We start from the raw sequence: 14,154 nt of genomic DNA, 5'->3' as shown, positions 1-14,154 counted from the left end.
CCACGTTATTATATGCCACAGTACTGTACGCCGCGTTATTGTACGCCACGTTATTATATGCCACAGTACTGTACACCACGTTATTGTACGCCACATTATTATATGCCACAGTACTGTACGCCACGTTATTGTACGCCACGTTATTATATGCCACAGTACTGTACGCCGCGTTATTGTACGCCACGTTATTATATGCCACAGTACTGTACACCACGTTATTGTACGCCACATTGTTATATGCCACAGTACTGTACGCCACGTTATTGTACGCCACGTTATTATATGCCACAGTACTGTACGCCGCGTTATTGTACGCCACGTTATTATATGCCACAGTACTATACACCACATTATTATATGCCACAGTACTGTACACGATGTTATTGTACGCCACGGTATTATATGCCACAGTACTGTACACCATGTTATTGTACGCCACGTTATTGTAAGCTATGCTACAGCAGGAAGAGATTTAGTGTGTCCAAATACAGAGTGTGTCAGATGCAGTACGCCAGAAACACCAGGATGTCGTACAGCGTCCGGTCTGATCCTGCCGTCTGTGAGCTAACCCATGAGTTACTGCGTTCTGACCCACAATCCTCTGCACAGCAGACGATACATCTCATCGACTGTCAGGAGTCACAGTGACCAGACGCTGTACGACATCAGGTGACTGATGACAGGTCGATCAGTAACAACAGGAACATTAACTGTTTATTAAATAGGATAAATAAATAACACAGACAGATGAACGTTGGGCCTCTGTGATGTCACCATGGTGAATAATGATGATCACATGAGGATACCTGTTAGTCTGGTCCAATGAATGAGAGGGAGGACTCTTGTCTCTGCAGGATCCTTGACTCTGAGAAACGCCCAGAGATGTCTTCATGGTTCCCTCCTCTCTCCTGCCCGCAGACTGCTCCTACTCCTCCTTCTGCTCCTCCTCCTCCTCCTGCCTGCAGTCTGCTCCTCCTACAGAGGAGGTCGCTGTCTCCTCGACAGTCAAAGACGTCTTCATAGTTTCTGTCTCTGTCTTCACTCAGTTACACAACATGTCTCCACCCTGAGACAGAAACTGTGGATACATTCATCGTGCAGGTCTCTGTCTTCTTCCTCCTCCTCCTCCTCCTCCTCCTCCTCCTCCTCTGTTGATTCAGAGTTCTCCTTGTTTCTAAGAACCATTAATGTGTTTCTGTTTTTCTGCAGATGAGAACAGCTGAACACGACTGTAACGTGACAAAGTTCACACGCACACACACACACACACACACACACACACACACACACACACACACACACCGTCATATTCCTGCAGCAGGTTTGGTGACATTCTTCTGAGTTCACTGTAAAAACAGACAGAGTTAAACCAGCTGACAGGTTCCGGTGTCCAGGTGTGTATCCACTGACCAATCACAGCTCTGGTTGTGTCCATGTGACCTCTGCAGGTACGGACTCAGCCTGTCACACGGGTGTTCACAGAGACAGACACACCTGCAGAGAGCTGATTAGATGGTTCACTGTTTATGAGTGCAGGTAGATCTGAAACAGGACGGTCCACATGTCAAGCTCCACACACACACACACACACACTCTCACACACACACACACACACACACAGGTAAATACACAAGTAAACAGGCAGCAGCAGGTATCTCAGGTGTTTCTCAGGTGTGTCGGCACAGAGGAGTTTAAAACAAGGTAAGAACTTTAACATCAGACTCTTTCTTCTTCTGACTGGTGAATATTCATGTGTTCATTCTGTGTGTTGGACTCAGTTTGTCCTTTGTGCTTAAATGTTTCTAACACAGCTCAGTACTTTTACTCGGATACTTCAGCACAGTCTGACGTACCTGGACTTTACTGAGTGTGGGACTCTGACTGTCAGACGTCAGGATGTATCCATATATATATATATATATATATATATATATATATATGTATGTATGTATGTATATGTAAATATATATATATATATATATGTGTGTGTGTGTGTGTGTGTGTGTTTAAATGTAATCAAGTACTGAGAGTAAAAGTAAATGTTGGTGATGAGGAAGTGAGCATCTGAACACTGAGGATGATTAAGTTTATTTCTTCTTAAAGATGGAGCAGATGTTTCTCTGACCTTAACGTTCCTCCTTCATCAGAGAGCCATTAAACCTCAGACAGACCAACACACTCATTAATTATTATCTATTAAACTAAAGACTCTGAAATATGAAAGTGAGTCAGTGGACTTTAAAACAGATCAGATCATCTACGGAGAAAAACAACAACTATTACCTGACAAAGACAGAAAGTGATGGAGCTGTTCAGACGGAGCGACGCCATGACAGGAGTCAGTTACTGGAGCAGTTACAGTGAGGAGCTGAGATCAACTAATGTTTAATCACATATGACAATAACTGATCAAACTGAGGTAGAAGAGCTGCGGACAGGAAGTTAAAGTTTGTGTGTGTGTTGTGTTTTTGTTGCTATGTTGTCTTGTTTACCTGTTGTGGTTTGTGTTGTTGTTGATCATGAAATATGACGTGTTGTTAAAGAGTCGGTGTTTTCAGCTGCAGCATCAGTCGGTTCAGTGACTTCACTGTAAAGTTTTGAATTAAACTGTCAAAGTATCTGCAGTTTGTAGATTATTACATGATGTTCTGATTGTGTTTGTAGACTGGAATAAATTATAAACTACTGTTCACACATGAACATATGTTGGCTAAACATATGTGACAATAGTCATATGTGTATAATAACAGTAGAAGTATGACTAATGACTAATGATGGCAGCAGCAGCAGCAGGAGGCATCTGGCAGGACCACAGCAGCAGCACAACCACACACGTCACGCTGTCCAGGCACCGCTGTGATATGAGTTAATCTGAGAGACAGTGGAGCACAAAGGCTCCGGAGAAGAAGCCGAGTTAGTGACATCCAGAATGGCCGAGTTAGCAAGATGCAGTAATAGGATACGAGAGAGAGAGAGAGAGACAGAGAGAGAGAAGGTGCCCGGTGTATTATAGGGGGGTCCTCCGGCAGACTAGGCCTAAGTCAGCCTAACTAGGGGCTGGTACAGGGCAAGCCTGAGCCAGCCCTAACTATAAGCTTTATCAAAGAGGAAAGTCTTAAGTCTAGTCTTAAATGTGGAGACGGTGTCTGCCTCCCGGACGGTAACAGGAAGATGATTCCACAGGAGAGGAGCCTGATAGTTGAAGGCTCTCAATATTTCAGTTAGGGCTGGGCAATATTACTTAAAATCAATATCATGAGTAATTGAACCTTGATTACAATAAATGAAGAATTATTTTATTATTTAAAAAAAAAAAATCTTTTGGGGGGGTTAATATGCTTGGCTATTACTCTTGAATCTGTTGCATATTGTGTGCCATTTGTAAACGCCTGTGACAGCAACAGTTGCTTTGTGGAAGCACTAGTTGCAGGGCGCCTGTCAGTCTCCCTCTTGTTTGTCCCCTCCCTATTAAATATGAAAGGAGGTTGAAAATCATAGAACATGTCTGTTCTGATGACACAAGTCAGCAGTCCTGAAATGTGTGTTTCTCTTCTATAATACACATTCTACATCTCGGAGGCAACGAACCGGGATCTGACACAACACCGGAGGGAGAAGCAGGTCCATGGAGCTGTGTGCGCCGGACGAAAAAATAAGTGCGTCATACCGAATGTGCGCTGCTATGGTGTCGCTTTGGGTTGTGAGCACACATGAAAGTAATGGGTTTGTGTGCGCAAAAGACGCTACATCTGGACGCCCCCCGTGCACACACACGCTTTAACCAAGGCAGTGGCCAAAATCACCCAAACGTCCCACCTTTGTCTTAGATAGGCAGGGACAACCCTGTGTTTGGGTATAAACTGCTCCAGTCGATTTGTTGGCTCGGGCTGCGTCTGAAAGGCCAAGTAGTATGGATTGTAGTAGACCAAATTAGTATGTAGTATGTCCGAAACCGTAGTAGGGAGGAGTAGTATGCTACCACCTCTACTAAACACGCCTACATTGTAGTATGATCGCAGAGCATACTGCAGGGCTACTACTTACCCAAAATGCACCATGGGCTTCTTCTTCATCTTCTTCTTCTTCACTGTAGACGTTGCACAGCATGTTACCGCCATCATCAGTCTCCTATTTAAATGTAATGTGCTCACTGCCCGACAAGATTCAGAACATCATGGCTGAGCAACGGCAGCTGGCGGCTGGAGCAGCGCATCAATACAGATTTAACTACACGCACACTTTGTTACATTACATATATATATATATATATGTATATATGTATATGTATATATATATATATATATGTATGTATGTATAATCTGTATGTATAATCTGTTTGACCATTTCATGTATAATGTGGCATTGTTGTGGCTGCACAGGTCTGTACGCCTCCTTCATTATGTGCGACAAGCTAAAGATTTAAGTTGCACAAATATACAATTATCAACACACACAGCTTTCATTGGTCAAAAATGTATTTCTGCTAATATGATTATGAACAAAGTGGTCTGTGTTATACCAGTATTAAGTTAGTTTGATATTGGACATTCACATTCGTTTGGCATTCAAAAGAAAAGTAAATATCTATTATATGCTAAAACCATTTGAGTGAATGATGTCGAACCAACTGTTTAACATGGAGGCTAATATTCCTCACATGCCACAACACTTCTTTTTGAAATATATCCTATGTAGCCTATGAAGTTTTGAGGACTTTTTAAATGTAAAAAAATACTCATATTAAGCTATTATTGACCATGTGACCTCTGGATGCCAAACCAACTGTGTAATATTAGAGGAATATTAGACTATGTTAAACTTAAAGGCCTCAATTTTCACTAAATTGATTCATCAACTTTCAATACTTCTTAAATCTCTGCAGACACCCTGGATGTAATATCTTGCAAACCTTTCACAACTCACCAGCACATGTGCAGTAGATACAGATATCACTTAGCACGGGATCATTTCTAGTAGCATATGCTATAAAGACTGTAGCACTGTACAGCCCTGCTGTAACATTTAGCGACATTTATGAGCCCAACAATCAGACATCAGAATAAACACTATTGTCACATCACAAGTGTACAGCTGTAAAACCTCACGTTACATGTTACATGAGTGAGAGGGGACAGGGGACAGACCCAAAGAACAGTCAGGTGGGTAAAGAGTGGCCAGCTTCATTTTTGGGCAATTTTAATTGTCACAGGTGCGTTCAGATTTTGGTGCAGTACCTCAGCCAAACCAGCAGATGGAGTGCTTTCATAGGCACTCCATCTGCTGGCAGAGCAGAGGTATGGCACATGTGCCGTACCTCTGCTCTGCCAGCAGATGGAGTGTTTTCCCACCAATATTTTAGTATGTCCGAATGGACCCAACTTGTTTAGTAGGTAGGAGTAGTATCTAGTGGTAGTACGTAGTAGTAGTATGCAGTATGCCAGTGGGCCTTGTGCTCGTCTCCTCCATGTACGCAGCGTCAGACTTGCTTTGAGTGAATGCAGACTAGATGGAGGGGGCGGAGTCACGTGACTTACACGGCTTTTTTTTTTTTTTGTCAAGGGGACAGCACGGAGAAAGTGCCGAAATCACCGACATGAGTAACATTAAGTCGGTTTGAGGGTCTGACTGTTGGTTTCGGTATATTTCCGGGACTTGTCTCACGCACTTACAATGGCTCTGATGTCCATGCATCATATTGACAGTCTCCTTTCTCCTCCAGATGACTCCTCCTCCTCCTCCTCCGGTCCCCAAACCTCGAGCTCGTTACATGAGGGACAGTCTGAGCTCCGCCTCCTCACTGGACAGGTGAGCTGACCTTCACACACAGACACACACACACACACACACACACACACACACACACAGAATAAAGGTGACTTTTTTGTGTTTCAGAGACGAGAACACTGAAAATCAACAACCAGCTTTCTCTAATGGAGTTCTCCTGAGCACAGGTACGCACACACACACACACATACACGGTGTGTCGGCTAAACGTAATCACGTGTGTGTGTCGGCTAAACGTAACCACGTGTGTGTGTGTTGGCCAAACGTAACCACGTGTGTGTGTGTCGGTTAAACGTAACCACGTGTGTGTGTCGGCTAAACGTAACCACGTGTGTGTGTGTGTTGGCTAAACGTAACCACGTGTGTGTGTTGGCTAAATGTAACCATGTGTGTGTGTGTGTGTGTGTGTCGGCTAAACGTAACCACGTGTGTGTGTTGGCTAAATGTAACCGTGTGTGTGTGTGTGTGTGTGTGTGTGTTGGCTAAACGTAACCACGTGTGTGTGTTGGCTAAATGTAACCGTGTGTGTGTGTGTGTGTGTCGGCTAAACGTAACCACGTGTGTGTGTCGGCTAAACATAACCACGTGTGTGTGTGTGTGTGTGTGTGTGTGTGTGTGTGTGTGTGTGTGGGCTAAACGTAACCACGTGTGTGTGTGTCGGCTAAACGTAACCACGTGTGTGTGTGTCGGCTAAACGTAACCACGTGTGTGTGTCGGCTAAACGTAACCACGTGTGTGTGTCGGCTAAACGTAACCACGTGTGTGTGTTGGCTAAATGTAACCATGTGTGTGTGTGTGTGTGTGTGTGTGTGTGTGTGTCGGCTAAACGTAACCACGTGTGTATGTCGGCTAAACATAACCACGTGTGTGTGTGTGTGTGTGTGTGTGTGTGTCGGCTAAATGTAACCACATGTGTATGTCGGCTAAACATAACCACGTGTGTGTGTGTGTGTGTGTGTGTGTGTGGGCTAAACGTAACCACATGTGTGTTGTTGAAGGAAAAAAACATCAGTTGGTGGTGTTGTACTGCCGTAGTGCTTTTACTTTGAAAGAGACTGTATCAAACTGTACATTTCCTGTGAAAACAGAAGTGTAGTTTGAAAACAGACAATGCATGTAACAGGCTGAAGTTGACACGGCGTCCCAGAACGTCAACAACCAACACACCCAGGGTACCTTGGACGCCATATGTGGACGTGGAAAGTCCATGACCAAACGTGGACATGTGACGAGGTCACAGTGAGGATGTTTGAGGTGTGATCTGAGTCTAACCGTCTGTGGGCAGACAGTTTACTAAACTGATCTGAGGTCAGAGCGTGTTGGTGGCATGTTGGTGGCATGCTGACTGTGCTGACGTGTTGCAGCATGTTGTGTTTTCAGTAGAACCAGTTTGTCCATGTTGTTGTGAAGCAGCTGGTGATTATGTCAAACCAGTCTAACTGGTGATGTTAAAGACAGGCAAAATCACATGAACTCAGTGAACCTCCACTTCCTGTTTGACTCTGAATCAAACATTTATTTATTTAGTAACATTAACTTTGAAAGTCTCCCCTCTTTAATAAGACTCTTATTGTGAAAAAACTGTACTTCCTGTGTTTGTAGTTGTAGTTTTCAGTGTGATCATCTCCTAGTGGACATCAGAGGAACTGCAGCTGTGTTTGATTGATGATGTTGATGATGACGATGATGATGTCACTGTGTCCTCCTCCTCAGGTGTATATGCTCCTCCTCCTGTCGTTGGGCTGGACCGTGGCGCTGTCTTCCCGTCTCTGGCCGGAGTCACTGACATCATCGCCACCAGTATCCCGTCATTGGCTGGATTTGCCACCGCCATTGGAGGCTCCGCCCACAGCCCCCCCACCCCCTCAGCCCCCCCACCCCCCCCGTCCTTAGACAGTGTGGCTAACAGCATCGCCAGCCACATACCTAGCTTAGCAGGAACTGCTAGCACTGTGACTAACCCAGGTGCTGCCACTGCTCCGTTAAACTCTGGCTCCACCGCCACACCTGCACCTGCTGCTGATGCTGTTAGCTTAGACAACATTGTTAGCTCATTAGCTAACATACCCATGCTAGCAGGGATTGTTAGCAGTGTGGCTAACCCTGCTGTTAGCACCGATGCGACTCTGGCCACCCCGTCAGCCCCGCCCCCCTCAGCTGGTAAACCCCGACCCCCGTCACTGCCAAGGATTGGAGCCACTCACACAGGTACAGCCGTCGGCCAATCAGACGGAGGCACTGCTGTCTTTCTTCTTCCTTAACAGTTTTATTTTGGGGGAACCAACATGTTCTTGTCTCAACTCGCCAAATACCGTCGCTTTGTCAGAGACCAACACGTCTAAATATGACGCTCTGTCCTGCTTCAGTTCAGGACGTTCAGGGACGGCATATTAATTTGCACTTGTTACATTCACTGTGGCTTTTCAAAATAAAGTTTAGTATTGACAGGAAGTAGACAGTTTCTGTGTACAATCTTTTTCAAAATAAATTCAGACTGTAGGTTAAACTTTTTGTTTTTAGGTTGATTTCCTGATGTTTAAACATGGAAGCACCTGATTGGTTAAAAAAAACAAACAAACAAACAAAAACACGTCATGGTTTGGTTTAAAAAAACGATGGTTGTTACCGTGTCATCACTAGCATAGCATGCTACACGTACTGCTACTCTACGTTGTTATTAAAATAGCTGGAGTGACTTTTAGTTTGACAGGAAGTGAACAGCGAGCTTCTTGTTGAAAGTTCAGAGTTTGTTTGACCCGCCCACCTCCGCTCCCACCTGACCTGTACGCACTGTCTCGGTCTTTATATCACGGCCCTTTGAGGGCAGCGTCACAATCTGCCGCCACCGAAGGTTTCCTCTGTGTGTCGCAGTCTGGCGCTGAGATGTCTGACGTAGCGACGTGTTTGACAGGATGAGACTGAGAGTCCTTCACGAACCCCCAAAGTCTGCGTCCCTGTTATTGTATGAAACTGCTCTCAGGTCAGTTTTTAACTCTTTCAGCAGATTAAAGCTTGACAGCTCAAAACTGAGGCTGAAACTAAAAATTGTTTTCATTATTGATTCGTCTGTCGATCACTACCACAATGGATCGATCAGTTCCATGATGGATCGATCAGTGTCCTGATTTGTCCTCAGAGACGTTCAGTTCAGTGTCGCAAAGAAACCAGAAAATATTCACATTAAATCTGAATATTTGACTTTCTGTTAAATAAAAAAACTGATGAACTGATGATCAGATCAATCGGTGATAAAGAACTGATCGATTAATCTTTACAGCAGGAAACAAACGTGTTGTCTGTGTTTGTGTGTCCAGATGTGGGAGCGCTGTCACAGCTGGTGATGTCAGCGTTAGACCAGAATGCAGGAGTCACATTACCTCCTCTAGAGGGAGCAGCTGAGCCACCAGAGGAAGGTACTGAAGGGGTTAACTCTCAAAGCTTCTCAAGGTCAAGGATGCTTCCTAGGTAGGAAGGATTCTTCCTACCTAAAAAGGGTTCTACAGAGTCTCGGTGAGACTCCTTCCTAACGTTAAGTGAACGCATGATGGACCCAGGTTAACGTGGGCCCAGTTGTGAGTCACTAAAGAGGCTCCGCTTTGAATTCAGGCAAATCGTGCACAAAGAATTATGGATACTTCCTGTCAGCTGAGGACACACACATGTCCTTGTAAATTCTCTGAATCAATCAATCAATCAATCAATCAATCAATTTTATTTAGAAAGCCCAATATCGCAAATCACAATTTGCCTCACAGGGCTTTACAGCATACAACATCCCTCTGTCCTTATGACCCTCACAGCTGATCAGGAAAAACTCCCCAAAAAACCCTTTAACGGGGAAAAAACGGTAGAAACCTCAGGAAGAGCAACTGAGGAGGGATCCCTCTTCCAGGACGTTTTTAAGGGCTTACTAGAGCTACCTGATAATAGAGAGTTACAGTAATCCAGCCTTGAGGTAACAAAAGCGTGGACCAATTTTTCTGCATCTTTTCGGGTCAGGATAGGCCTAATTTTCACAATATTACGCAGATGAAAAAATGCAGTCCGTGAGGTTTGTTTTAAATGAGAATTAAAAGACAAATCTTGATCAAATATTACTCCGAGGTTTCTTACGGTAGTGCTAGAGGCCAGAGCAATGCCATCTAGAGAAACTATGTCATCAGATAAAGAGTCTCTGAGTTGTTTGGGGCCAAGAACAATAACTTCAGTTTTGTCTGAATTTAACATCAGGAAATTGGTGCTCATCCAGGTTTTTATGTCTTTAAGGCAGTTATGGAGTTTAGTTAATTGATTACTTTCTTCTGGCTTCATCAATAAATACAATTGAGTATCATCCGCATAACAATGGAAATTTATAGAGTGATTTCTAATGATGTTACCTAAAGGAAGCATATATAGAGTAAATAGGATTGGTCCAAGCACAGAACCTTGTGGAACTCCAAAACAAACTTTGGTACATAAGGATGATTCATTATGAACGTGAACAAACTGAAAACGATCAGATAAATAAGATTTAAACCAGCTTAGTGCAGAACCTTTTAGGCCAATTAAGTGATCCAGTCTCTGCAGTAGAATTTGATGGTCAATAGTGTCAAACGCCGCACTAAGATCTAATAAAACAAGTATAGAGACGAGACGAAGGAAGGACACTTCAAAGGACCCTTGATGTCACATTGGTCCATCAATTCAATGATGGAAATTCGGACGTTTAAGGATCCTTGACTCTGAGAAGCACCACCTGTTCCTCCTCCTGCTCCTCCTCCTGCTCCTCCTCCTCCTCCTCCACCTTCTCCTGCTCCTCCTCAGTCTCATCTTCTCCTCCTTTCCGGGTTGCAGGTGTCAAACAGCCTCCTCACACTCCCAGAGAAGAGAACCCGTACATCACCATATTGGCGAGCTGGGCGAGTCAAGAGGAACCTGACACTGACTCATCCAATGAGGATGAAGACACAGGCACTGGCCACGCCCCCTCTGGTGCTGATGGACCAGTGAGTGAGGATCCTGCTTCTGACCCATCTTCAAACACCAACAGGTGAGTATAAAGTACTGCACTACCTGCTGCTGCGTCCTGCTGTTGACTCATGACTGGTGTTTGTGTTCTGCAGCATCCCGACCAATCGGATCGTCCCCACTCGACCAGCCCCGCCTCCTCCTCATCCTCCCAGACAATCAGCAAAGCCTGTGAAACAGAAGACCCCGCGGTACACCTGCAAACACACAAACACACACACACACAGTCACATTCACCATCATCATCCTCACTGTGACCTCGTCACATGTCCACGTTTGGTCATGGACTTTCCACGTCCACATATGGCGTCCAAGGTACCCTGGGTGTGTTGGTTGTTGACGTTCTGGGACGCCGTGTCAACTTCAGCCTATTACATGCATTGTCTGTTTTCAACATACACTTCTGTTTTCACAGGAAATGTACAGTTTGATACAATCTCTTTCAAAATAAAAGCATGTGGTTATGTTTAGCCAACACTCAGGCCCGGGGTTGTTTAGAGTCTACAGGTGTTTCTGTATCAGAATTCTGCTGTTTGTCCTGCAGGGCGGCGACCATCAGAGTGTCCAGGAAGAAGGGCGGCAGCGGGAGTTCATCTCCACAGGGCACCGTGGTTAGAGCCAGCTGGTTGGATGTCTGGAAGGGCTTCAGGTAACATCATCAGTATCAGTATCAGTATTATCATTAATCCGACAGCCCTCCTGTGGGCCCTCGTATGGTTTATCAGATGACACATAAACAGCAGCTGTATTTACTCATACGACGAATCATCTGAAAGCTTTGCTCCTCGTGGTTCCACTAACACGGAACATTTCAAGATACAACCACCACAATAAACACCTGTCAGACAAACAAACAATTATTACTCTCCTATAAAGTGTTATCATAACCCACAGATCAGTAATATTAATACATACTGACAACAGTCCGGACGATCTAAATCCTGTCAAATATTTGGTCCAATCACATGATCACATCCACAGATATCCACCAACCGCTGCTGCCTCCTTTCAACCCTTGATATGTCTCCTCATTCTGTCATCATGTCTTCTGTCCTGTCTGTAAACATATCGACTGCTCGCTGCCAAAATGGAGGTGACCTCCTGACCTTTTCATTGACACCTCACTTCAGCCAATAGGAGCCAACATGTCTGTATCAGCCACCAAGGGCCCACCTCCCTTCTCAGGTTACAGAGACAATCAGTAGCCAGCAAGTAGTCAGTGAGCAGATTTGGAGCCTTCTTGTCCCACAGACTGTGAGACATGTAGAGACATGATGAAGTGATGTGTCCTCTGCGTCCTCTGTGTCTGTGTGTCTCTGTGTCCTCTGTGTTTCTGTGTTTGATTCACAGTCAGATCCTGAAGAGACCTTTGTGCCTGTGTTCATCACTCTTTCATTCACAATCATTCATTTCATTGTTTCACCTCACAAACACATGTTGATTTGCTACTGTCAACTCTGACTGTGTGACGCTGAGTCATCTGGTCCCACTGTCTTTACACCTCATACCTCCCAGTCCTCCCAGTTCCCCCAGTCCTTCCAGTCCTCCCAGTTCCCCCAGTCCTTCCAGTCCTCCCAGTTCCCCCAGTCCTTCCAGTCCTCCCAGTTTCCTCAGTCCTCCCAGTCCTCCCACTCCTCCCAGTCATCTGCAGCAGCTTTGTTCAAGAGAACATTCAGATAAAAATCTTCTTATTAAACATGTCTGACTCAGGGTGGCACAGTGGTGTGGTGGTTAGCACTCTCGCCTCACAGCAAGAGGGTTGCCGGTTTGATCCCGGGTGCGGGAGCCCTTCTGTGCGGAGTTTGCATGTTCTCCCCGTGTCAGCGTGGGTTCTCTCCGGGCACTCCGGCTTCCTCCCACAGTCCAAAGACATGCAGATTGGGGACTAGGTTAATTGATAAACTCTAAATTATCCGTAGGTGTGAATGTGAGTGTGAATGGTTGTCTGTCTCTATGTGTCAGCCCTGTGATAGTCTGGCGACCTGTCCAGGGTGAACCCTGCCTCTCACCCAGTGTCAGCTGGGATAGGCTCCAGTCCCCCCCCCCCCGCAACCCTCAAGAGGATGAAGCGGTTAGAAGATGAATGAATGAATGAATGTCTGACTCAGTAACTGAAGCTCTGACAGAGATTCTGAGTGTTGGGAGAAACCACAGTGTTTCCTTTCAGATGAGACCATGTGTGTACATTTTACTGCGGGTTTGATTCTGAAAGAATCTTTTTAAGATGAATTTAGGGTCATCTTAAGACTTTAATAACAAACCTCAGTGATCTGTCCTTCAGACTCTGGTGCTTCAGTATTCACAGAGACATTAAGTTGAGTCCATCAGTAACAGTGTGTTAGTGAAGCTGCATCAGACCGGTCAGGTGATCATTTAAATGTAAAACAACAGGAGATGCAGAACTGACCCCTGAGGGACACCAGACCAACAGCTGTTCATCAGGACAGATGGATGGACGGAGGCAGATAGAGACAAAGATAAACAGACATGTCTTCTCTCTTTGTCTCACAGACACAGTGTTTTATGGGCGACATTGGACGGACAGCTGATGTCTCTGTGGAAAAAACGCACAGTAAGTGTCTGTCTGTCTGTCTGTCTGTCTGTCTGTGGATACATACCTGTCTGTCTTCCTGTCAGTGATGGGTGTGTTTGTTTCTTTGATCAGAACCGGTTCAGTGAGCTGCTCTTTCACGTCTCCAGTATCACCAATGTGAAGAAACAGGACAAAGGCAGATTCTCCATTTACTTCAAGAAGAAACATTATGACTTCATGGCTCATAATGATGGTGAGATCATCACTGCTGTCACCGCCGTTCATGCTGCATCCAAAAATAAAACTGAGTCTATGCAGCAGAAATAATAACACCATCAAACAACCTAAAAGCAGTGTTTTATCATATGGTTATGTCTCACCTGAGATGTAATATTTATCTACATATCACTGCAGATATCTCAGCTGATACCTGTCAGAGGAACGTGTGACAGGTGCACGTTCTTACTTATTGAACACCTGTTAAAGGAGAAGTCTGGTATTTTGCACTTTGAGCCCAATTTCTGGGTTGTTTATGATGAAATAGAGTGGCTAAGACCAAAACAGTGACGATTGCTCATTTTCAGAGAATTTGTCTTTCCCCTGCCTGGCTTATCACTGCTGCCTATGGCCATGTGTGAACCTGTCCTCAAACCACCCTAAACGTTTGTATCCAAAGCCATGAAACTCACCAAGTGGTCAGTGGTGTTCGCTGATGTTCTGGCATAAAAATCGTAGCAAACTTTGGTTTCTGTGATGATTTATTTGACATTTTGTCTACCCTATAGAAGCCTCATTGTCAGAAACGTAAAGGGGGTTGTTTACAACAA

At 44.8% G+C, this 14,154-nt stretch overlaps 1 protein-coding gene across 1 annotated transcript in view; it reads left to right on the top strand.

Moving 5' to 3' along the window:
* Nucleotides 1-1,505: 1,505 nt before the first annotated feature.
* The window catches only part of LOC125898195 (arf-GAP with Rho-GAP domain, ANK repeat and PH domain-containing protein 1), a 28,862-nt gene continuing 16,213 nt past the window's right edge, over nucleotides 1,506-14,154 (top strand). Inside the window, exons 1-10 of the mRNA XM_049591921.1 lie at nucleotides 1,506-1,701; nucleotides 5,720-5,805; nucleotides 5,893-5,951; nucleotides 7,498-7,992; nucleotides 9,099-9,197; nucleotides 10,621-10,816; nucleotides 10,890-10,985; nucleotides 11,339-11,443; nucleotides 13,306-13,366; nucleotides 13,460-13,580. Coding sequence (XP_049447878.1) covers nucleotides 5,720-5,805; nucleotides 5,893-5,951; nucleotides 7,498-7,992; nucleotides 9,099-9,197; nucleotides 10,621-10,816; nucleotides 10,890-10,985; nucleotides 11,339-11,443; nucleotides 13,306-13,366; nucleotides 13,460-13,580 — 1,318 coding nt within the window. The 5' untranslated portion in view covers nucleotides 1,506-1,701. The remainder of the gene's footprint in view (nucleotides 1,702-5,719; nucleotides 5,806-5,892; nucleotides 5,952-7,497; nucleotides 7,993-9,098; nucleotides 9,198-10,620; nucleotides 10,817-10,889; nucleotides 10,986-11,338; nucleotides 11,444-13,305; nucleotides 13,367-13,459; nucleotides 13,581-14,154) is intronic.

This window comes from Epinephelus fuscoguttatus, linkage group LG12, assembly GCF_011397635.1.
Source record: "Epinephelus fuscoguttatus linkage group LG12, E.fuscoguttatus.final_Chr_v1".
NCBI lineage: Eukaryota > Metazoa > Chordata > Actinopteri > Perciformes > Serranidae > Epinephelus > Epinephelus fuscoguttatus.
The sequence above is the reverse complement of the archived record's forward strand: the minus strand, read 5'-3'. Positions and strand labels throughout refer to the sequence as shown.